The 23,621-nt window shown below is 34.9% G+C and overlaps 1 protein-coding gene across 1 annotated transcript; it reads left to right on the top strand.

Annotated features, from left to right (window-relative positions):
* Positions 1-21,550: 21,550 nt before the first annotated feature.
* Positions 21,551-22,069, top strand: LOC145164640 (uncharacterized). Its single transcript, XM_079083350.1, has one exon. It carries the CDS (start codon positions 21,551-21,553, stop codon positions 22,067-22,069), a length of 519 nt encoding a protein of 172 aa, XP_078939476.1.
* The last annotated feature ends 1,552 nt before the right edge of the window (positions 22,070-23,621 follow it).

Below are 23,621 nucleotides of genomic sequence, written 5' to 3'. Positions count from 1 at the left end.
GAGGCTTGGGTGAAAAAATGTTACCGGCTTTGTACATGGAATGCAATGTACCAACACATAATTGACCCAATAAATGGAAGGAACATGTGGCCTAGATCTGATTGTCCAACAACCCTTCTCCCACCCAAACATCACAAACATGTTTGTTTTTTTACATGTTTTGCATAATTTAATTTGAAACTAATTACTAAACTTTTTGATACACATCCTTATAAATTTGTTTATAGGTTGGCAGGCCAAAGAGAAAAAGGAAGAGGGCAGCTGATGAGCCAACTCAAAGTACTAATTACTAAACTAATTACTAGGACATGAAGGGGCAGGGAGGTCCTAGTGAAGCTGAAAAGGGGAGTGGATAGAAGAAGGGGAACGTTTTTATAGTTTAGTTTGTAGCTTTAATTATGCTTTTGCTATTATGTCTATGTAAAGTTAGAGCATGTTTACTATGTTTGGTTATGGTATGTTTGTAGAAAGAATTACTTTTGATAGGTATTTTGGGTATTTTATGTTTGTAAACATGATATTGCACTTACATGCATTATGGTTAATGGTATTTTGCTCTACTATGTTTGAACTAGTACATTCTCAATTTTGGTAATGCCACTTTGGTAACTACTTTTTTTGTTATGTTATTACACATTAATAATCAACATTAAACTTACATGCAATCAAATTGACAATTTGCTTCCTTGCTAATACCAATTCACATTAAAACTAAACATCAAACTTACATTATATATAATAACCATTACATTTTCTTGTCCCAACATTACATACACTCACAGGGAAAATCCTTCAAAAGCTATAACAAAAATGGAACCAAAACACAGATTCCAAATCACAGATTTCTCCCCAAAAGATTCTTCAGTTTTTACTTGAAAAAGTAACACACCAAGAAAAACAAGCAACTCAAACAAAGTAACCATTTCACCATCATCAATCTTGTTCGAGATTGTTTATTCCACGCAGAAACCCCAGAATCACAACAGTTGACATAGGGTACATGGGAGGGTCGAACCATCCAAAAAAGCTGCATGTTCAAATCAGTCCACGATGTCACTAAAACCGTCAGCCTTCCACAGTGGCATATCACCATCGTCTTTTTTTTGGAATAGAATGTGAGTGGGGAGGGAAGAATAGAGGAAAGGAATGAGAAGTGTAAGGATACAAAGGTGGGGCTTACATTATATAGTCTGATGCACAACGAGGAGAAAAGACAAAATTACCCCTACACTAACGGTACAAAAGTGACGGGGTTAGGGTCAAGGACCAATCGCACAATGAACTGAAACCATAAGGACCAGTGGCATGACTTTTTGTTAGGAAGTCCTCAAAGTGCGATATTCTATAAACCACAGGACCAATTGTGAAATTTTGTCTTCATAGAATGAGTACAAAAACAAAAATGACTTATTTTGCAACAAAAAAATATTAAGGACTAAATGTGTACAAAAATATTAAGTAATAAATGTGTACAAAGTGAGACATATATTACCCTATTAAGTCATTTTTACCGGCTAACCTGGAGTAGCCGGTCATAAGGACTGAATATGTATAGTTGAACAAGTTGAAGGGGTAAATGTGGACGAAAGAAAACTCAGTGACCAAATGTACACAAATCGAAAAATATATTACCCAATTAACTCATTATCCAAAAAAATAACAATGCCCCACGTGGCCACGTTTGTAGCATATAGCTACAGTCTATAACATGTTTATGTCGTACATCTGTTCATAACTACTTTTCCACATGCTAATTAGCAATATTAATTAGATTACTACCAAGCATCTGAACAATGCTAATAATGTTTGTTGTAAAACATGTATTTTAATGCTTTTGGGTACTTAAGTACTTATAAGTTATTAAGCTAGCCAATACAAAGTGCATTTGACAAGAGGGAGATGCAAAATTAAAAGAAAGGTTTTATCGCGCTTAAGATATATGTACTTTGGTTATTTGTGTTTTCTAAAAATTGATATTTGATTAAGTATTTGGGTATATATACTTTCTCAACAAGCATGATGTTTTCATCTGATAAGTTAAAGAGTATAGTCTTTTATAGAAAGTTTCATAGCATAAGAACTAACCATTCATCATATCCTCTATATAGGGTTTTCAATAATCATCGTGTTTTTGGTGAGATATGTATTGAATAATTATTATTGTGAAAATACAATAAATTTTCATATAATACAGGATATACAAAATCAATTACTAAAAACTAGGATCTTAAAGAATGATTCCTATTACCCTAGCAAGTAGAGTGGGGGTGGACCAACAGAAATCTTGGAATGAAAATTTTCAAACAGTTGTCGCAGAAGATTTTTGGTGAAGATGTCAACCAGCTGAAGATGTGTAGAGACATACTTGGTATGGAGCTTGCCAGATAGAATCGATTCTCTTACAAAGTGATAGTCAATGTCAATATGCTTACCACGCTTATGAGTAATAGGATTTTGACTTAAGAACAAAGCACTATGATTATAACACATATTAGTAGGACGTCCAGAAGGCAATACATGAAGTTCTCATAACAAGTGAGTAGTCTAGATTATCTCAGAAGTAGTGTTTGCCAACGCCCGATATTCAGATTCACAACTAGAGCGAGACACAGTGGGTTGTTTCTTGGCCCTCCATGAGACTAAATTACCACCAAGAAATATAGAATAGCCATAAGTGGAGCATTTGGTTTCAATGCAATGAGCCCAATCGACATCAGAATATCAAAGAAGTGATGGAGAGTAGGCATGTAAAAACAAAAGGCAATAGGAAATGGCCCTTTTAACGTAACGCATAATACGTTCGACTTCTTGAAAGTGATCTTGCTTTGGTGAATGCAAGAATTGGCTCACCTAATTTACCACGTAGGATAGATCAAGACGAGTATTAATAAGGTATTTTAGACCTTCTACGAGGGACCAGTAAATAGTGGGATAGGAGAATGGAATACTTTGACTCGTAAAGTGTGTTGAGGTGGAGAGGAGCATGGAAACTGGCTTAGCTTCTAGCAAGTAAGAACGATCAAGAATGTCATGAGCATATTTTGATTGGTTAAGAAAGAGACTAGAAGCATGATAAGAGACTTCAAGACCAAGATAATAATTTAGCTTCCCATGATCTGTAATGAGAAATTCTTTGTTAAGACACATGATGAAATCGCGAAAAATGGTGACTTGTTTCCGGTGAGGATGATGTCATCAACGTACACCAATAAGTAAAGGATTGTGGTCTCTTTTTTGAAAACAAACAAAGGCAGATCAGCTCGACTACAAGAGAATCCAATGCTGATAAGGAAGGAACTCAATCGATGAAACCAGGCCCTGGGTATTTGCTTGAGCTCATAAAGAGCTCTATTTAGGCAGTAAACATGGTTAGGAAATTTATAGCCAATAAACCCTGGTGGTTGTTCCATGTAAACATTATCTAAGAGATTTCCAATGAGAAATGCATTTTTAACATCAAGTTGATGCAAAGGTCATTTGTTAAGAATAATGAGGGAAAGAATGATCTGGACTGTTGAAGCTTTAACTATCGGGCCGAATGTAGCAGAATAATCCAAGCCTGGGACCTGATTGAAACCTCGAGCAACTAAACAAGATTTATATTTATCAATGGTACCATAAACATGGAACTTGGTACAAAAAGCCCTTTTGAAACCAACAATATTTGATTCAATGGGATGTGGTACTAGATCCCAGGTGGCATTGAGTTTAAGTGCATTCATTTCATCACATGTTGTAGCACACCATTTTGGATCCTTAGCAGCTAATTTGAAGCCTTTGGGATCCTTGGAAGAAAATAAGGCACGATGGAGAGTTGATGAAGATTAGAAGATAGATCAGCAATATAGTGTGGTTTGAAAGTGTTGATCTTGGAGCGATTCACCTTGGGATGACTCTATGTATGATGGTGCGGTGCTGTAGGCTGTGGAGTGGGCTCCTCGGGTGCATCTTGATTAGTAAGAGGCATCGAGGATGTTGGTGGTACCAAATCACAAGGAAAAAGATTAAATGTAGTGATATGGCTCGATGATGGAGTGGTTGACATATCCGTAGTTAAGGAAGGTGGATCAGGCTGAGGGATAGGTACCAGATAGTCATCACAATAAGTTGTTAAGAGAAGCTTAGAAGATGAACTTTTATATTTGTGGTTTGAAGAAGGAAAAATATATTTCTCAAATTGTGTTCAGTGGTGTAAATTCACCATGTAGAGAGATCATGACACTAATAACCCTTATACTGAGTGTAGTAACGAATAAAGACACAATTAGCACTTCGTAGAGGGAGTTTGTGAGAAGAATAATCGCGAAGATGAGGAAAAACATAGCAACAAATGGTATGGAAATTTCCATAATTTGGCTATGATGAAAATAAGAGCTCATATGGAAACTTGTTATCAAGTAGCTTGGTTGGTAAACAATTTATGATGTAAGCGGCGGAGTTAAAAGAATGTACCCATAGTGTAGCTAGGGCATGATCATGAAACATCATAGCTAAACCAATTTCAATGGCATGACAATGCTTACGTTCAGCCTGACTATTTTTTGAGGCGTATAAGGGAAAGCAAATCAATGATACGTGCCATCTTAGTGAGTAAACTAGGAACACAATTATTAGTGAATTTTGTTCCTCCATCAGATTGAAAGGCTTTAATTTTGCATGAGAATTGTGTTTGCACTAAGACTATAAAAGTTTCGAAAGCATTGTGAATCTGGAATAATCATCCACAAATATTGCATAATAAAAAAACCATCCATAGATACAATATGTGAGGGTCCCCCCAAATCATAATGAACTAGATCCAAAACAAGTAAGGAGCATTTTAAATTAAGATCAAAAGATAAACATTTTCTCTTAGATAATTGGCAAGAAGAGCATAAGTTTAGGTTTGGTAAAACAAAAGAAATAGATAAACAACCCAAATTCTTTAAACTATAAATAATTTCATGTGACACATGGCCTAATCTACTATGCCAAAGGTTAAAAGACGCCTTTAAATGTCTTGATGAAAGTTTTGCTAGAAAGGCTTGTTGACCTTGCTTCATAACGTAAAGACCATTTTTATGCAAGCCTTGAGCTGGAATTTCCTTTGAGTGGCGGTTCTGAATGAGAAACATAGGGTTAGAAAATAAAACATTAGATAGATTATCTTTTCTAAGTTTACTGATAGAGAGAAGATTTTTAGTGAGTTTGGGAACCACAGGAACATCAAGAAATGGAGTATGAGGATTGATATGGGATTTGCCGATATGGGAAATAGATGCACCATCACCATTACCAAAACCTACAGTATTATTATCAGAGTAAGGAGTAGTAGTATTAAGAGTTGAAGATGTAGATGTAACGTCCCAAAACTAACCCATCAACGAAACATGTTTGTCAAACCATAAAGTATTTCGAGAATATCCATAAACATCCCAAAAAGTACATCAGAGTCAAATAACTAGAAAATCATGTTGTGTGCAATGCGATCATCCTGAGCTCTTCCCCTTCGAATCAGAAGTACCAAAACATAAACTGAAAACCGTAAGCACAAATCTTTGTGAGTTCCTTAAGATACCGCATACCATACATATACGTCAGCTCAAGGTTGTACTGGATCTATTTCACCCCTGGGTCTATTTCATCCCGCGTCTATTTTAACTCATAATTCAGGCTAAGGATGTACCGAGTCTATTTCACTCTCAGTTCTATTTCACATCCGAGTCTATTTCAACTCATATGTCAGCACAAGGCTGTACGGGGTCTATTTTACCCCACATACATATAGTAAACATGCACACAGGCATACACCACATACATCAAGAGTCACAAAGACTACAAGCACATACAATCCCTACTGTCTTACAGTATAGTGAGCAAACACACCTCAGTCCGTTGACAATTCAATAAATGCTCGGGCTACTAAACGATAAAATCCCCGCACTAACCAATCAAATGAAACCCTAATTAAGAATTGGGTCATTAACCATAATCAAGACTTTAATCAACTAATCCTGACTGCCAGGGTAAAAGACCATTTTACCCTTCCCTCAATTGGCCCACTAGCCATGGCCCAAACTTAATGGTACAAAAACCGCGATAATGGCCCAATTCCTAAAATACACTCAAGGCCTAATATGGGCCCAAATCCATGAAATTCCAAGGCCTAACAATGGCCCAACGCAGGAAAAACGGTGGCCCAACAACAGCCAAAAACCCTAAAGTCAATGGCGACCTAAAAATCAAAAGTCCAAGTCCAGGTCGAGTATCGTAACATTTACATTTATGGAATCTTTCCTTTTAATCCCTTCATTTAAAATCCTTGAAAATTTTGTCCCTAGCCAAGTATGTTGGGCGTCCTCTATGAGTATGCTAAACGTAATGGCTTGTTGGTTTGGTCGTGGAGGCACCCACGTACGCGGGGCGTACGTGGGAGTACACAGGGCGTACGGTCGGCTAGGACAAACCCTAAATTTTTGGGTTGTTGCACTATTTAAAAACCTTAAGATAATCATGGACCTTCTTATGACCAACCTCCACCTCTCCAACCCTAAGAACGAAACTCTACTTGCCCTTTTGAGTGTTTTGCGCTTAGAAGTGAAATTTGAAGGTGTTTTTGGTGATTTTGAAGGATGAGGAACCCTTGGAAGTTGCATTGGTGTGGCTAGAGCTTGTGAATCCAGAATTATCATCAAATTGGAAGGCTTTCGAGGTATAAAGTTCTTAACTTGATGGTTCATTTTTTAAATCTAGTTAGAGCTTCTTCTTTTTTTCTTTTTATGTTCTTTTAAGTCATGCATGAGAGTATGAGCTACTCCAGAAGACAAGGATGATAGATCTTAGCATTTTTGAGGTCCCTTGTTCATTAAAATGTAATCTTGATGAGTTATATTGGACCATGAAAGAGTTAGGGTCCTTATTGTCACACCCTCAAAACCAAATGAACGGCGGAAACGTTCTGGGGTGGAGGACGTCATGTACAGTATCACAACAATGCAAGTAGTAAACAAGCAACAACATCATCCATTGCATTAATAATATAATTTCATACAAGTGTGTTCCGTTAAGTTTTAAAGACACCAAAACAATATACATCAAAAATATAAGATGAGTCTTGAACGAGCTCCATCTTCTTTTAACCTGGCTCCGGTACCTGTCTACTGGTGACCTGAGAATACAAGTTATTTTGAAAGAGTTTATCAGCTTAAGAGCTGGTGAGTTCATAAGTATATTAGTGTCTGTGTTTGTATGAAAGCATTTGTAAGATGTTTTGTAAGATGTACTGTGTGTTTGTAAAAGTTTTGTATTTGTTTGAACTATCCTAGAAAACCCTATGTTTCCTACTAAAAGTAGCCTTCTACCAAGGCATCTAGTGTCTGTGCGTGTATCTTTTGTAAAATTGAGTATTTTCCCAAATCCGACTATTATTAACCAAAAATATAGTTTTTACATTATTGTTTATTGTGTGAAATCACAAAGTAAAATGTAAAGGGAAAATGTTATAGTACTTTAATGTAGTATTATGAAACTACTGCTGTACTAACTACCTTAAGCCAATTGTATATTTTAAGGTAACATGTGATCGGCCTGTATCTTGCTACCGACTCAATAGTAAAGTGACAATGTAAGATGCCACAAAAATGACGTTTGGCACCCGTAGACTTGCAAGTCCCACTGTAGCGAGCAGCAAGGTGTAGGATAGTCAATCCAGTATAGATCTATACACAAACTCATACGCTCCCCAATTAAGGAGATTCTGATACAAAAACAGTCATGGCAGGTAGTGCCATGCCCTGTTTAATGGCTCACATAAATGTATTAATGTAAATGTTATGTGAATTGTGTGCTAGCTGTATTGTGTGTTCTTTCTCTGTCTAGCCTGTATGTTTGTTTCTCATCACTCTGTTTCATGTTTGTTTCTCATTATAGTATGTATTGACTCATGTATGAACTGACTCATTGTATGTTTCATCGTTCTAGTAATAGTATCTTCCTAAACTACCCCTATGGTAGCTTACTAGCAATGTATGAACATGTTTGTATACCCTTGCTACCCAAGGGTATGGACTTGAATGAAGGAAAACCTTTTATATCTATATACATATACATAATATATAACTAGGATTCAAACGACCCTCGGACAACTAACCTTGATACCCTAAGACCACAATCAAACAAGAACAGGAAGTAGGGTAGACTAGCAGTCCTAAGTCCTTCCAATCCTACTTATATAACTATATTTATATAGATACACATACTATAAGTTAGAAGAGGTTGATAACAAACCTTTTATATCTATATACATATACATAATATATAACTAGGATTCAAACGACCCTCGGACAACTAACCTTGATACCCCAAGACCACAATCAAACAAGAACAGGAAGCAGGGTAGACTAGCAGTCCTAAGTCCTTCCAATCCTACTTATATAACTATATTTATATAGATACACATAATATAAGTTAAAAGAGTTTGATAATTGTATTTGACAACAAAAGAGTTTGTAAAACAGTTTGAGGTAAAACAGTTTGATAAACAGTTTGAAAAGTAAGAAAACCATTTGCTTGGTAGTTATTAATCACATGTGATTGATATAATAACTACAATTGTTCAACTTGTATCCCCCCCATAAAAGCATTAAAAAACATTTAAAAGGTTAATTAAGGGGTATGAACTCACCTGTAGTTGGTGGTTTGGATGAACTGAAGAAATAGGATTGCTAGGTGTCAAGTGAAGACTTGTACACACACAATGATCCTATTTAACATATAAATACAACATATATGTATCTAATTAGACTTTAAACAACTAATTAGCAAAGTTAAGACATCCTAAGACAAGTTAAACACCTTATATAAGTGTTATAAGTCTCAAGGAATGCATCTAAGTGTTGTAGAACAATGCTATAGGGTTTAGGGTTCAAAAGAAACCCTAACTTGAGTTTACGGTTTTGTGACCTCAACCCAATGGGTTTACGGTCGTAAACCCTAGAGTTTACGGCCGTAAACTCCCCCTCTTTTGACCATTTGTTGATTTGAAGGTTTCTAAGTCCATTGAAGTGTTTCCTCTTGAAGTATAAGCCTAAGGAAGAAGCTAGGGCACCATTTCACTCCTATTTGGAGTTTACGGCCCAAAGACCACATCCCTTTGGGTTTACGGTCGTAAACCCTTATGGATGTTGGTATTTTGATGATTTCAAGTCCTTAACACATCAAGGTAAGGATCCAAGTTAGTTACTTAGGCTTAGGAAGGGACTAGGGACATTTTGGTCCCTTAAAATGGGTTTACGGTTCAAGAATGTTCTTGGACCGTAAACACCATTTTCTTGGTGTTTCTTGGATGATTTCATGTTATAATGAAGTATAGCAAGCTTAAACACACTCTAGGATAGAAGTACTTACTATAGGGAAGCTTGAAATGAGCCAAAATGCCAAGAACACTAGTGTGTGTTCTTGGTGTTCTTGGTGAAAATGGAAGAATCAACCTTTTTGGAATGATTTCACGGTTAGAAAGGTGTTAAAACACTAGATTAAGTGATCTACTAACTTGAAATGGTTGAAAACACTTACTAGATCGAGATCTGGAATAAATCCCGGGATGACACTTGAGAGGATTTGCTTTTGTTCTTGAGAAATTTGGAAAAATGACATAAAATGACAAGTGTCATATATATACTCTAAATTTCTGGGTTTTTGGCTAAAATTATTTTATTCCTGCAGTAAACTCCAATCTCTTGAAGTTTAGGAATAACAGTGTTGCACTATAACCCTAGGGCATCCTCTCTCCTGGTATCTCCTAAAGTGTATATCCTAGAATAATCAAACTTAATCCAAAAAGTCTGATAATTTAACTGTAACTGATTTGACTTCTATTGAATTGACATGTTGTACAGAATAGAAATTTCGGGTTGTCACACTTATTATGGGTTTTATTGAGTATTGGGTCCCATTAAGCCATGGAAAGGAGTAAAGTTACCAACTTTACATGTTAAGACCTCATTTAGGATCAGATCTGGGAATTAGACTTAGTGACTTAACTGATTAAGCACTTAATGGTGATATGGGTTGGTTGTGGAGTACGCCGGGCGTATCCAGCTCGTATGCAGCACGTACTGGCCAATGAGGGAGTACGTTGGGCGTACTCAGCAACCTTGATTTTTGTTGACTTTTGCGATTTGGGCCATACTTGGACTACTAGGGTTTTTGGCCTTGTTGGGCGGTAGTCTTTCTGACTTTGCGACATTTTTAGGCTTTGGGCCTTCTTGGATTTGGGCCCATAATTGGCTTTAGGTTCATTAGGAATTTGGGCCATATTGGGCTTTTGGAGCCATTAGGTTGGGCCTCAGTTATCGGGCTAAGTGAGGAAAGGGTAAGATGGACCTTTTACCCTAGGAGTTGGAAAAATTAATTAGATTCCTCATTATGGTTTATGGCACAATTATTAATTGGGTTTTATTAGATTGGTTAGTGCGGGGATTTTCCGTATCGGCAACCTGAGCATTTATTTCATTTTCAACAGTGTGAGGTGAGTTTCCTTCACTACACCCGTGGGTCAAAGGCACCAATGCCAGCCCACTGGATTATATTTGTAGAATGATAATTGCCTTTGTGACAATTACCTGTTATGTCTGTATATGCTTGATGTCTCTATGACTCTTACTGTTTGACTGAATGCTAGTTATAGGGATGATATAGACCCAATACCAGTTGAAAGAGACCGAAGGGGTTGAAATATACCCAGTTCCGATTGAAAGAGACCAAAGGGGGTGAAATAGACCTTGTACCAGTTGAAAGAGAACGAAGGAGTTGAAAAATACCCAGTACCGATTGAAAGAGACTGAAGGGGTTGAAATACATCGAGTACCAGTTGAAAGAGACCGAAGGGGTTGAAATATACCCAGATATGTTTAAATGTTATTTTTATATGGTATAGGGTATATTGGGGGAACTCACAAAGCTTTGTGCTTATAGTTTTTAGTTTATGTTTCAGGTACTTCCAGCTCGAAAAGGAAGGGTACAACCTGATCTCACTGCATCCGCCCATGTTTTCCGCATCATGTGATTTTGGGATTTTGCACTATAATATTATTTTACTATGGTACACTTTCAACTGTTTTGACATGATTATTATATGATTGGAATGAATTAAAAATGGAAGATTTTTATCTGAGATTTTGGGATGTTGCAAGTTGGTATCAGACCATTGGTTTGAGGGATTCAGGCATACTCTCGGGTGTGCCTAAACTCAAATCAAGGGTTTGGTAGATTTTCATAAAAAGAAATATTTAAATTAAGGGATTCTAATAAAAGAAAAGGTTGCGATGCGTGCAATCAGCGGAGCTCAAGTAAGTCTTCCGAAAATACCCATACATGTTTTATGTTTTCCGCTATGATATGAGAATTGAATGCTATATTAGGGCTACAGATCTGCTCAAAATTGCATTATAGAATGTTAGGAGAGATGACTTTATGTGCCTGTTGTATGAGGTTATAGATTTTCATGCTAGTATGAGATCAGTTATCTGATAGGATGACATGTCTATATTATGTTCTTATTTGAATTGCTTTATTCTCGAATGTTGTGTGTTTTGTGCTTTTAGGAATTCCAATTAGTACCAGCTGACTAGTGATTGAGTGCGTTTGGTCACATATTGTTGAGACTAGATAATTTTAGAAGGTTAGGTTTAACTCTATTGCACAGATCTTGCTTGAGTCCAACTGTTGTAGTGTGGGACCTTTCATTCAAATATTTATCTTGTGACGACAATATGTAATTGTATCCGTATAGTAGTTAGGTGGTATTAGATGGGGTTCCTTCTGCAATTGATAATAGAGGGTGGTGAGGAAGGGAACCCTAGGAAGTTCTTGGATTATGTCATGGCGCGTTGGATGCTTTGTAGCATGGGAGGAGGTTCAGGATTCGGGAAAGTCCTTGGATAGGGTATTGATAGGTGTGGAAGGTAGTATTAGGCCCGTACTACTAAAAGCACATGATCAATACCCAAAAAAGGGAGGTCATGATGAATTCAGGAAAATTCGAAAGTGTGAACCTCTTCGTGTATATACTGATTATTTAGTGTTATGTTTTAGGCTTTTATCATGGTGATGACACATGGTGGGGAAGGAGGTTCAGGATCTGAATCTGGTTCAGGCGCGTGCACCTAACTAATTGATAAGGGTTTACGTGAGTTCATGGCATCTAAGATTACTAGAGGCATCCTTGATGCGACCCCGATGATGTTTGGGTCGATCAAGGAGGGTATCATTTAGTTGATGGAGGATCTCCTTCGGATCTTCAGGGCCGATTAGGCCGTTAGTCAGTCTGGAGCCCGCTCACTCTCTTTCAAGGATTTTAGGGGATGGGGGAACCGAAATTCTTTGGGGAAAAGGACCACATTGTAGCCAGGCGATGGATATCAGACATTGAGTGCACCTATATGACGATCTTATTCCCTGATGGCTCGAAGGTGAGGTTTGCTGCAGGATGTTTGAGGGAGAGAAATTAGGATTAGTGTGAGGAGGTTGGCTATACTATGGAAGCCCCAACCATTGAGGCCATGACCTGGCTAGATTTTGTGGCCCGATTCAGAGCAGAGTTTGCACCAGCTGTTGAGGTGCAACAACTAGTGAGGGAGTTCCTGGACATTTGAAAGACGATTGAGACCATGGTAGAGATCACCGCCAAGTTTCAGGACATATCCTTATTGGTACCCCAGCATGCCGCAGACAAGGAGATGTGGAAGACTCAATACAACGATATGTTGAGATCGAATATTCGGGAGTGTTTTAGTTTTCCCGCCTTCCCGACATCGGATTGTTGGGTTTTTGTTCAAAAATAATTTCATAAACTTGATAAATATGGCAACAAAAGACTTTAATTTTTGAAAAAACATAAATATTTTATACCCACCAAGGATCTTCTTGCAAGTTATAGAAAGATTTAAACACCAACCAAAGAAGAGGTGAAGAAATAACAACCTTTGTAGTTCTTTGGGTCCTCTTGGGAGGCTTGGAAGTTGATGAAGAATGTGGAACCTTTGAGACACCAACGATAACTCAACTTGATGTAGATGCTAGTCCAAAACTCTTAAACTCTGAAGCTTGATGTTCATAACAAAAGTATGAACTTCAAGAGAATATACATGCAAGTAATCTCCAAGTCTTCAAAGCAAAACTAGAGAGAATGAGAGGGTGAGAAGAGATTTCAGCCTTTTGCATCAAGAAGAAGAATGAGCAACTAGCCAAGTGATAGCCCTCTTATTTATATGCATAAAGTGAAGTTATTAACCATTAGTTCCTTCAACTTTAGACAAACTTGTCTCCATGTCATAATAGTGTCTATGCATGCTTCTAAAGCATGATTTCTTTTGAATAAACAAATTGAAAGCCCATGCTTTTCTTTCTTTCACCAATTTCCGAAAAAGATATAAAAAAGAGAAGTAATAGGTTTGAATTTTATAAAAACCAAGTTTTTGTAAAATATAAACTTTGTCTTTTGAGTAAAATACAAAAGGTTTTCAACTAGTCCAAAAAAGTTGTACACAACTTCTTAATTCATACCATATGAATTATGTAATGTTACTTTCTAATGAAAATTATTATTTCCATGAAATAAATAATTCCCAATTTAATTATAAGAGTTTTATTGAATATTTATTAAAATCAATTTCTAATAAATAATCAATTGTATCAAGTCGTTGTTAGTGTGACCCATTAGTATCATATGTTATTTAGCAATATCACTTTAATATGACTCTTGAACATACTAGATCTTTCAATCTCCCACTTGTACAAGAATCATATTAGACTGATATAGATAGTGGTGAACGTCTAGCAACATTTCACTGCCGCTAAGACCGCATGACTGTTTGTGCCATTCTAGAAACGCTCAATTCCCAAAAAGCTCAAAGCTACAATTGGTGTATAAGGTAAGTTTATCAGTTATCCCTTTGCTATAGACATCATGTGAACATGAGATTCGGATCGCGATCAATCTCATTAGTTGTTCAACTTTTGGTAAGGCGCCTTAGATGTCTAACTCTCAAAACGTAAGAGGAACAAATCCCATTTTAACTACATAAGGCTATTGCATAGTTCATACCATACCTAAAAATGGCTTTTATAACTGTCCGGTTAAGGAACAACATTTGACTATTATCAAAGCATAATAGTCCCTACACTTAAGTCCCAATATGTATCTCAGGTGTTAAGGATACAAAGATAATACCTTTTAATCAAGTATCATTCATGATAGCGATCCATGAGATGATCTTGATGCGGGTCAGTTCAATACTAGTTCTCTGACAAGTACCTATGAAACTTGGTTACAACCACTTGCCTAATTTCATCTAGTGAGAATCAACCAATCCAAACCATATTAGTCTTACTTCATAATTGCTCCCACAATTACAACCGACTATGAACCTTTAGAATAATAACATTATTCATGGATTAAACGTGTTAATATAGAACGCAGCAAGTATTAATGTGATGACTATATCCCAATATATCATAACATTTTTCTAATAGTTGTTGTTATAATGTTCCAATATCCAAATACTAAATCCAAATAAAAAAACCTATTTCTAGAATAATAAAGCCTTATAGCTGAAGTGTGACCAATCATACTTAGCTCAAAAGAATGACTTTATCAATGGATCTGTCAAAATTTAATTTGTATGAATTATGTTAATACTATCATCTCCATACTTAACTTTACTCTAAGTATAGTTAAATATCTTGGAGAATATGATTGGTGTTCTTTCGTGACATAAAGTCTATTAGCTTGATTAAGTACACTCTCGAAGTCACAAAGATTTCTATGTGATCTTTGAATGGCAGAAATCAACATAGTTTTTCAATGATCTCATTCATCCAATCATATTTGAATTCAACTTCTAAAGTAGTGTATTCTTATTTTGTATTAGATTGTATCATTATGTTTAGCTTGGACCTTATTCCAACAAAACTTTCCCTTCATTCCATAACGAAGTCAAAATCCAATTATAATTCATAATTATTTATATCTGTTTAGACATTAACATCTTGTGTAGCTCTTTCCATAAAGATCCTTTCTAAACTGATTGTCTCATATACATTCTCTTAGTTTTTCGAAAGTAATCTTAGAATGTTTTCTTAGCCATCCAGTGACTTAACCATGTATTCAATTAGTATCCTATGACATGCTTACAACATGATCAAATACCATGTCCTATGCATAATATGGGATAAATGATAAATTCATTTGCCAATCAAATAGAATATAAATCATTTCATCTAGTTCAAGCCTATAAGCTATGTACTTTTGAGGCTAGCTCAAAATTATGCCATATGACAATGTCAAGAGTTCTCCAAAAGAATCTTATGTCTTGATCCCTTTCAAGATATTGCCAATATATGTATAAGGACATGAAACTTTTAACATTCATTTTATCTATCCCTTATAGATTTTACATTCCAAGAATGTATCTTCTCCTTCCTAAGTCTTTCATTTTAGAAATACCTTCCGAGTCAACGTGAAAACGACCTTTCTTAGTCGGAATGTGATTTCAAATGATTAAGTATGTGTCATTCATACAATATTAGGAATTTCACTATGCTCCCACTAGTTCTTAGTAAACACACATGTTCTATTCATTTTGATATAAAAACATACCTTGTGGTTTTACATTAAAATGATGATTGCAACATTAAGATTTTTTGCTTTATATCCACAAGTGGATCTCAAGCTCTACACATTTTGTTAGAATAACATGGATTAAGAAAACCTTCAGGATAATCTATATAGATATCTTCCAGTAGATGTCTATTAAGAAAAATAGTCTTTCTTCAAATCTATTTACTATATCTCATATTAAGAATATGAATTTATAGCAAATAATATCCTTGTTGATCTAATCATAGCTACATGTGAAAAAGGTTTGATCACAGTCAATGTCATGAGTATGATGAGGACCATAGTCAATGACATGAGTATGAGAAAATCCTTTTACTACAAGTCTTGCTTTAAATGTGTATGGTTATCCATGTAATTTATTCTTTCTAGAAGAATTATTTACTCCTTCTAGCCTTGCTATAGGGACAAATTTTAATAAATCCCATTCTTAATTATCATACATGGATTACATCTCATGTTCATGACTCTAAGTCATTTATCATATTCGAGATCTGACATAACATCTTGGTATTTGATGGATTTTCCAAAAACCATCAATAAAATATCATCAATGAGAGATTCCACATTTCTCAAGCCATAGATGAATTCTACCATTAATGCGAACAATTTGTGTTTGTGAATAGCTATTATTTAATTTTAATAATCCTTGTTAAAACTAGTGCCAAAGATTACTACATAAGGTTATGGTACTTGAGCTTCTTCAAGTTCCATATACCTCCCACTTGCTTTGTCATTAGAAGCTTGCTTTCTATTAACTTAGCTTTCACAAGAAGAAGAGGACTTATTCTTGGTGGGTTTGCATTTAATAATCTAAGCCACATTTAGAGTATTATACAAATATGTATTTAGTAGATTTTGGGTTTAGAAGCTTTAGTCCAACATCGGCTTCAAATCCATAAAACATTGAGTAATATGAGGATGGAGCCTTTCCATACTTAATCTTATAAAATGTTTAATTTACTTAGTAGTTGGTTTTTGTACTCAAGATACAATTAATATGGATTGATGTATTATCCCAAAAATATTAAAGGAGGATATTTGTACCGATTAGAAAGTACATCATATCAAGTAAGATTTAATTCATCCTTTATTATCATTAAGGCCTTAGATGGTTCTTACCAGTTTGTATCTAAACTTTTTAAGCCTTCAAAAAAGATTTCAAAATTATGCTTTACCATGTAAAATATAATTAAAACTACTATAGTTGTTAATAAAGTTGATTTGGTATTTTGTGCTTAATCTCATACATTCATTAGAAAAGAAGTCACACACCAAAGTGTATAGTTCCGTAATTATTTTCTATAAACTTTAGTGAAAATATCATTAGGATTCCTTTACATATAAATAAGGTTCACATAAGTCAAATAAACTACATTATTTGCCTTCAAAGATCATTTTCTTGAAGTTGGAATATGTGAATGCCATTTATATGATAAAGATAACAATGTAAAAGATGAGTTTGACTTAAAAAAAATTTAAGTCAAAAGTGTTTGCATATAGAACTTTATTTTATTTATAAAATGTTGATATTTACTCTACAATTCTATTAAGAGATCTAGTCTCATAAATAGAAGTTAATCATTTTAGAATATGAATATTATCGTTATGACAAACGATTAAGTAAATGATGAAACATTTTGAAAAAAATAACTGAGACATAAATTTAGACATGCTAAATTAAAACATATTTTGTTCCAAAACAAATATTGTCCATTGCAAGTAATTTATGTTTAAAGCATAACTAAACTCCGAGAGTGTAGTTCCTACTTGATTGTGCTCAGCTTGGTTACTCTTTAGTAAATATTTGCAAGCGATTAACAAATATTAGATTAACATTTAAGTACCAAGTACCTAAGTGTTACATGAAAAATATGAGTTCTATCTAGTAGATACTAGAAGTACTAGTCTCTTGCAGACTTTCTTTCCAAATAAGAGGAGTAAATCCTCTTCCAGTGTCTAATTTCTTCAAAAAATAAACAAGATCCATCTATATGGACTTTAGTAGATTTCTTGGGCTAAAAGGTGTTCGGTCCATAAGACATGAGACTCCTGGATCACACAAGGTGATTCTTTTAGACTTGCATTATTCCAATGTTTAAACTAGCTTTAAATAAAATATCACTGTATTTATTGGAATATTGTTTGACCTGTTATATCATCAGATATATATGTCAAAATTATCCAAGACTTCGTATAAGTCATGAATAACGTATTCCTAGCTTGATGTTAGAAACATCTTAAGCATCACAGTGATGCCTTTACTAGGTATCATATTCACGTTTAATTCCTCAAAACAAATAGTTTAAGACTAGGACCTTTAAGTGTATAAAATTTCATATCTCCTACGATATTGTCTCTTAAGACATGAACCCATTCATTGAAGTTGTATCTAGTGAATGTTATTGTTTCATTAAGTCATTAAAGAAAATGACAATTCATGATAATGAGAATGGATTATTTAACTACAAAATTTTAACAAAATTCGTTTTGTATTTTTAATATTTAATATTCAATAATTAATACCCTTTTAGATTACAAAAACATTAATTATCAAAGTCTAGGATCCAAGTTGCAAAACAAATAAATGGTTAGGTATCCTTTATCCCACCCATTTGAATTCAACTCGGTATATATCGATTATCAATTATATCTTACTATATAATTCCTAGATTTATGGGATCGCTAATTAACAAATTTAATTAGACATGTTTGATCCCATCTATGCTTGAGAACTCTCTTGCTTAGGTATCGATGATCACAAAACATATCTGATCAAATCGTCCAATTTGAAAAATTTGTGTAATCGGCCTATACCTTGGTTATAGAAATTGCGAAGACGCCCTGACCATCAAAAGACAACACTAAGCAGTTATGTATCATTTATCCCACTAGTGCATACAAGAGACGTGCAGGTGTTTTTCAAAAAGGATTGCATAGATTTGAGGTTTATAAAATAATGGTCGTTATATATATTTTATAATTCTAGTTTAAAAACATATGTTATTATGGTTATTACATGCATATAATGAACCATGGTATCAATTTTCAGAAGAAAATCACTTTTAAATGTTCTATATAAAAAGCTAGTTTTTATATAATTTGACGCAAATCAATTTTAACAACCGGTATTAAGTTTGAATGCAGTTGAACCTTTTATATCTTTAATAAAACTTAATTTTATTACTTATATATTTGGAGTTTGTATAAGTTACAAAAATCACCATTTTAAACTTATAATGGAGTATTTCAAAATTTGCCGTTATTAACGATTTTATAAAACTGAGTTTTTTTTTTTTTTTAAATAATAACTTGTTACATCTTATGTCCAATTTTGAAAACCCAAACTCCATGTGATGTTTATTTTGTTCAAAATTATTTTAACATGTGAAAAACTAATTTTATCAACCACACAAAATAATGCATAAAATAAACAACGCATACATGCATAAAAAGATATGTGCATAAACATAACCAACTAATGACATTTTTGTGAGCCAACACAAAAATGTCAAGTCCATTCCTAAAGGGACATTTAAGGGGACCAAAAATCTTCTTGTAATGTTGTTGCAGAAGCTCCCACTTGAGTAAACACCCATTGCTTACAAAAGATTGGAAAAACTTCTTGAAGGCTAAAATTCAGCAAATGTCACTAAAAGCGAACAACCCTTTGTGAACAACATTAGTGACACTTTTCAGGAAATGTCACTGAAAATCGTGCACACCTTTTAGACTTGAAAATGGCTCTTTTGTCTTCAAAAAATGGTTCCAACTTGATTTCTTGCTACATTTTTGTACAAATAAATTAATTCTAAAAACTAATCTATTACTTTACAAAAATAACCAAAAAAACCTAATCTATTTAATTATTACATACCTTATGAATAAATAAATTATTACAACCATTTTATAACAAAAATAAGCAACACAACAACATAACAACACATTGGTCCTTGGCTAGTTTATGCACATCATATCATATACATCAATATACACATCAAACAACCTTTGTTTTTCTAAGACAACTTTAAATGACAAAAGATGCATGAAACTTTTGTCACATAACATAAAAAAAGTTGTCATAGAAAATATGTATGAACTTACTTTTATACAAACACAAGTTATCCATGTTCTCCAAAAACTAAGATTTCCAAAAATCAAAAAATCTAACCAAACTTTCAAGGTGTCTCTGATACCAATTGTTGGGTTTTTGTTCAAAAATAGTTTCATAAACTTGAAAAATATGGCACTGAAGACTTTAATTTTTGAAATAACACAAACATTTTATACCCACCAAGGATCTTCTTGCAAGTTATACAAAGATTTAAACACCAACCAAAGAAGAGGTGAAGAAATAACAACCTTTGTAGTTCTTTGGGTCCTCTTGGGAGGCTTGGAAGTTGATGAAGAATGTAAAAACTTTGAGACACCAACAATGACTCAACTTGATGTAGATGCTAGTCCAAAACTCTTAAACTCTTAAGCTTGAAGTTCATAACCAAAGTATGAACTTCAAGAGAGTATACATGCAAGTAATCTCCAAGTCTTCAAAGCAAAACTAGACAGAATGAGAGGGTGAGAAGAGATTTCAGCCTTTTGCATCAAGAAGAAGAATGAGCAACTAGCCAAGTGATAGCCCTCTTATTTATATCCATAAAGTGAAGTTATTAACCGTTAGTTCCTTCAACTTTAGACAAACTTTTCTCCATTTCATAATAGTGTCTATGCATGCTTCTAAAGCATGATTTTTTTGAATAAACAAATTGAAAGCCCATGCTTTTCTTTCTTTCACCAATTTCTGAAAAAGATATAAAAAAGAGAAGTAATAGGTTAGAATTTTATAAAACCAAGTTTTATAAAATATAAACTTTGTCTTTTGAGTAAAATACAAAAGGTTTTCAACTAGTCCAAAAAAGTTGTACACAACTTATTAATTCATACCATATGAATTATGTAATGTTACTTGCTAATGAAAATTATTATTTCCATGAAATAAATAATTTAAAATTTAATTATAAGAGTTTTATTGAATATTTATTAAAATCAATTTCTATTCAATAATCAATTGTATCAAGTTGTTGTTAGTGTGACCCATTAGTATCATATGTTATTTAGCAATATCACTTTAATATGACTCTTGAGCATACTAGATCTTTCATGGATGACATGATAGCTTGGGCCCAATAGCAGGAAATTGATTTGGAGCACTTAGGAAAGAGGAAGGCAGAGCATGGGCAGATGACTAGGGTTTCGACAAAGAAACCCAAGCGATTTGATTTTAGATCGAGGGGCCACCATGGCCGGGGTCGCTGAGGCAAGTGCGGCAAGACTCGTGACGGAGCCTGTACAGCGGGTGGTTCAGGCTGCTATAAGTACGGCAAGATAGGAAACTTTGGCTGGGATTGCACTACTACTATTACCACACATGGATCTGATCTGATTTGCTTTCATTGCAATCAGAGGGGCCATAAGAAGGCCAAATTCTCGAATTTAGAATCAGGAGGACTAGTAGCATCACATGCTCCAGCGGCTCCGAGGTTCACTAATGGCCACCAGGGCAAGGCAGAGGCGCCAGTTGTTTGGAGTAGGGCATTTTAGCTGACAGTCGAGGAGGCTCGTGCAGCACCCAATGTGGTCATTGGTATGTAGCTTCTCTTTATCTTCTTGTTTATATTATTTATTATGCTTATATGTTTGTATTGTTGTTTAGGTTCGTTCCTTGTGAAAGGTATTCCTGCGTTGGTTTTATTCGATTTAGGGGCTACCTGATCTTTTGTATTCCTTACGCTTAGCAGGAGGTTTGCTGATGTCCTAGGGGAGTTGGATTATCCACTAGAGGTCGATATTGCTGATGATCATCCGGTGCGAGTGTCGAAGGTTTACCGAGGATGCATTATGGAGTTATTCAGTGGGCAGTATCAGATTGATTTGGTTCCGATTCCCCTGCACGAAAGCAAGGTCATTGTAGGGATGGATTGGTTGAGCCCCAATGGGGAGATGATTAATTGTGGGCTTCAGTTGGTACGTGTTCGAACCCCAAGTGGGGGAGAGTTGGTGATCCACAGTGATGATGCTCAACGTGGGCCGACTCTCTGTTCGGAAGCCAGGGCCATGTGTTATCTTCAACAAGGATGTTCCGGGTTTGTGGCTTACGTGAACGATACCTGGGAGAAGGGTGAGGTGACCATTGATAAGGTACCGATTGTTGGGGAATACCCGGATGTGTTCCCGGAGGATTTACCCAGAGTGCCACTAGAGAAGAAGGTGGAGTTTCAGATTGATTTGGTTCCAGGTTCGGCTCCCGATAGCCAAGGCACATTATCGATTAGCACCTCCAGAGATACAGGAGTTGTGTACGCATCTATAGGGATTCTTTTGGCCGAGCATTATGGGGAGCCCCAATTTTATTTGTAAAGAAAAAGGATGGGACGCATCGGATGTGTATTGACTACCGGGAGCTGAATAAGCTAATGGTGAAGAGCCGTTACCCGCTCCCGAGGATCGACGATTTACTTGATCGGCTTTGTTGGATTAATGTCTAAGTCCATAACTATAATTGGTAAGACTTGACCCGAACCGGCATGGTCCATTTGAGTTGCATGGCATCATGCATTTGGATAGACTATAATAAGAGAAATAACACTTAAGGTTGGTTAATATATTATAAGTTCTAATATATTAATAAGGTTATTTAATTAGTATTGATCAAGAATTAATTTGGAATTAATTAAGTGATCAAAAGGAGACTAATTAAATATATGGGTTGATTGTGTAAATCATTCATTCTTATATATGTGGGCTTGTGATCCAAGATTCCTTATGTTGGACTAAGTCCATGGGGTGACCCATGGATACTCCATGGAGGTTAAAATCCATGGAGCATAAGGAATGGGTAAAGTTATGAGTTACATGGTGTAACCTTAATAGCCACCATATAAAAGAATCTCATGGCTCAAGAAATCGTGCACTAATGTGTGAGTGTGAGGGCTAGACGATTTCAAGGAGTGTTCAAGTTTCTCTCAAGTTATTCCAAGTGTATTTGGTATTGTGTGAACCATTTGAGGTGTCACACTTGGGGCACTAGGCACTCAAGCTTCATGAAGACATTCTACATCAAAGAGGTATGTATTCTATCTTGTTATATTTATTATTTTGTATGCTAGATTAGGATAATACCTTGGATGTTCATAATTGTATGTATAATAGAGAAAACATAGATCCAAGGTATTTAGGGTTGCATGTACACTTAGGAGTGTTAGAATGCTCATAACCCAACAGTGGTATCAGAGCCTAGGCTTGTTTTCTTGTTATACTTGCAAAAGTAGCTGAAAAATCGAGTTGGATGCATATATTCGATTGTTTTGGCTGGAATTGGACTAGGAACATTACCCTAAGATGTTTTTGGACTTATAAACTTGTTTTTGATGTGGTAATGTTCATGCTAATCCAATTTCTAAGATAATTGTCATTATTTCAAGATTTGTATTAGTTTGTATGTTCATGCTAATTTCTTGAAGATTGATGATTTGAACTATCTTGTTCTTATGAGGTTCTTAGATTAATAGAAAAGTTGTGTGAAATAGTTGTTTTCAATCCATTTTAATCTAAGAGTTGATTCCAAAGTGTGTTTTTGTAACTTGTCCTCAAGTTATATGAAAAGTCACATTTAAGAATCATAAAACTCATAAAAGTTGGCAAAGGTTACAAAATGAAGAGTCTAGTTCTAATTAAATGGTTTTATGACTCCATAACTTGTCCTCAAGTTATAGAGGTTCAAGAGTCTCTTCATTAAATTAAAAAAAAAGTGTAACCTTAATTAGTTCCATAAGTTACAATAAAAAAAAAGTTATTTTTTTTATTAATTAGTTTAAAGTCTTCCATAACTTGTCCTCAAGTTATGGAACTTGAAGAGTTTTTTTTTATTTAAAACTACTTTAAACTCATAAGTTATGGAATTAATTAGTTT

The sequence above is a fragment of the Lactuca virosa genome, chromosome 3 (genome assembly GCF_052849685.1).
Source record: "Lactuca virosa cultivar CGN04683 chromosome 3, Lactuca_virosa_CGN04683_v6, whole genome shotgun sequence".
Lineage (NCBI taxonomy): Eukaryota > Viridiplantae > Streptophyta > Magnoliopsida > Asterales > Asteraceae > Lactuca > Lactuca virosa.
Note: the sequence above shows the minus strand (reverse complement) of the source record. Positions and strands in the feature narration are given on the sequence as shown.

Excerpts from the sequence above, each read along its gene's own strand:
- LOC145164640 (XM_079083350.1), top strand. The coding sequence starts at position 21,551 with ATGGAGTTATTCAGTGGGCAGTATCAGATTGATTTGGTTCCGATTCCC.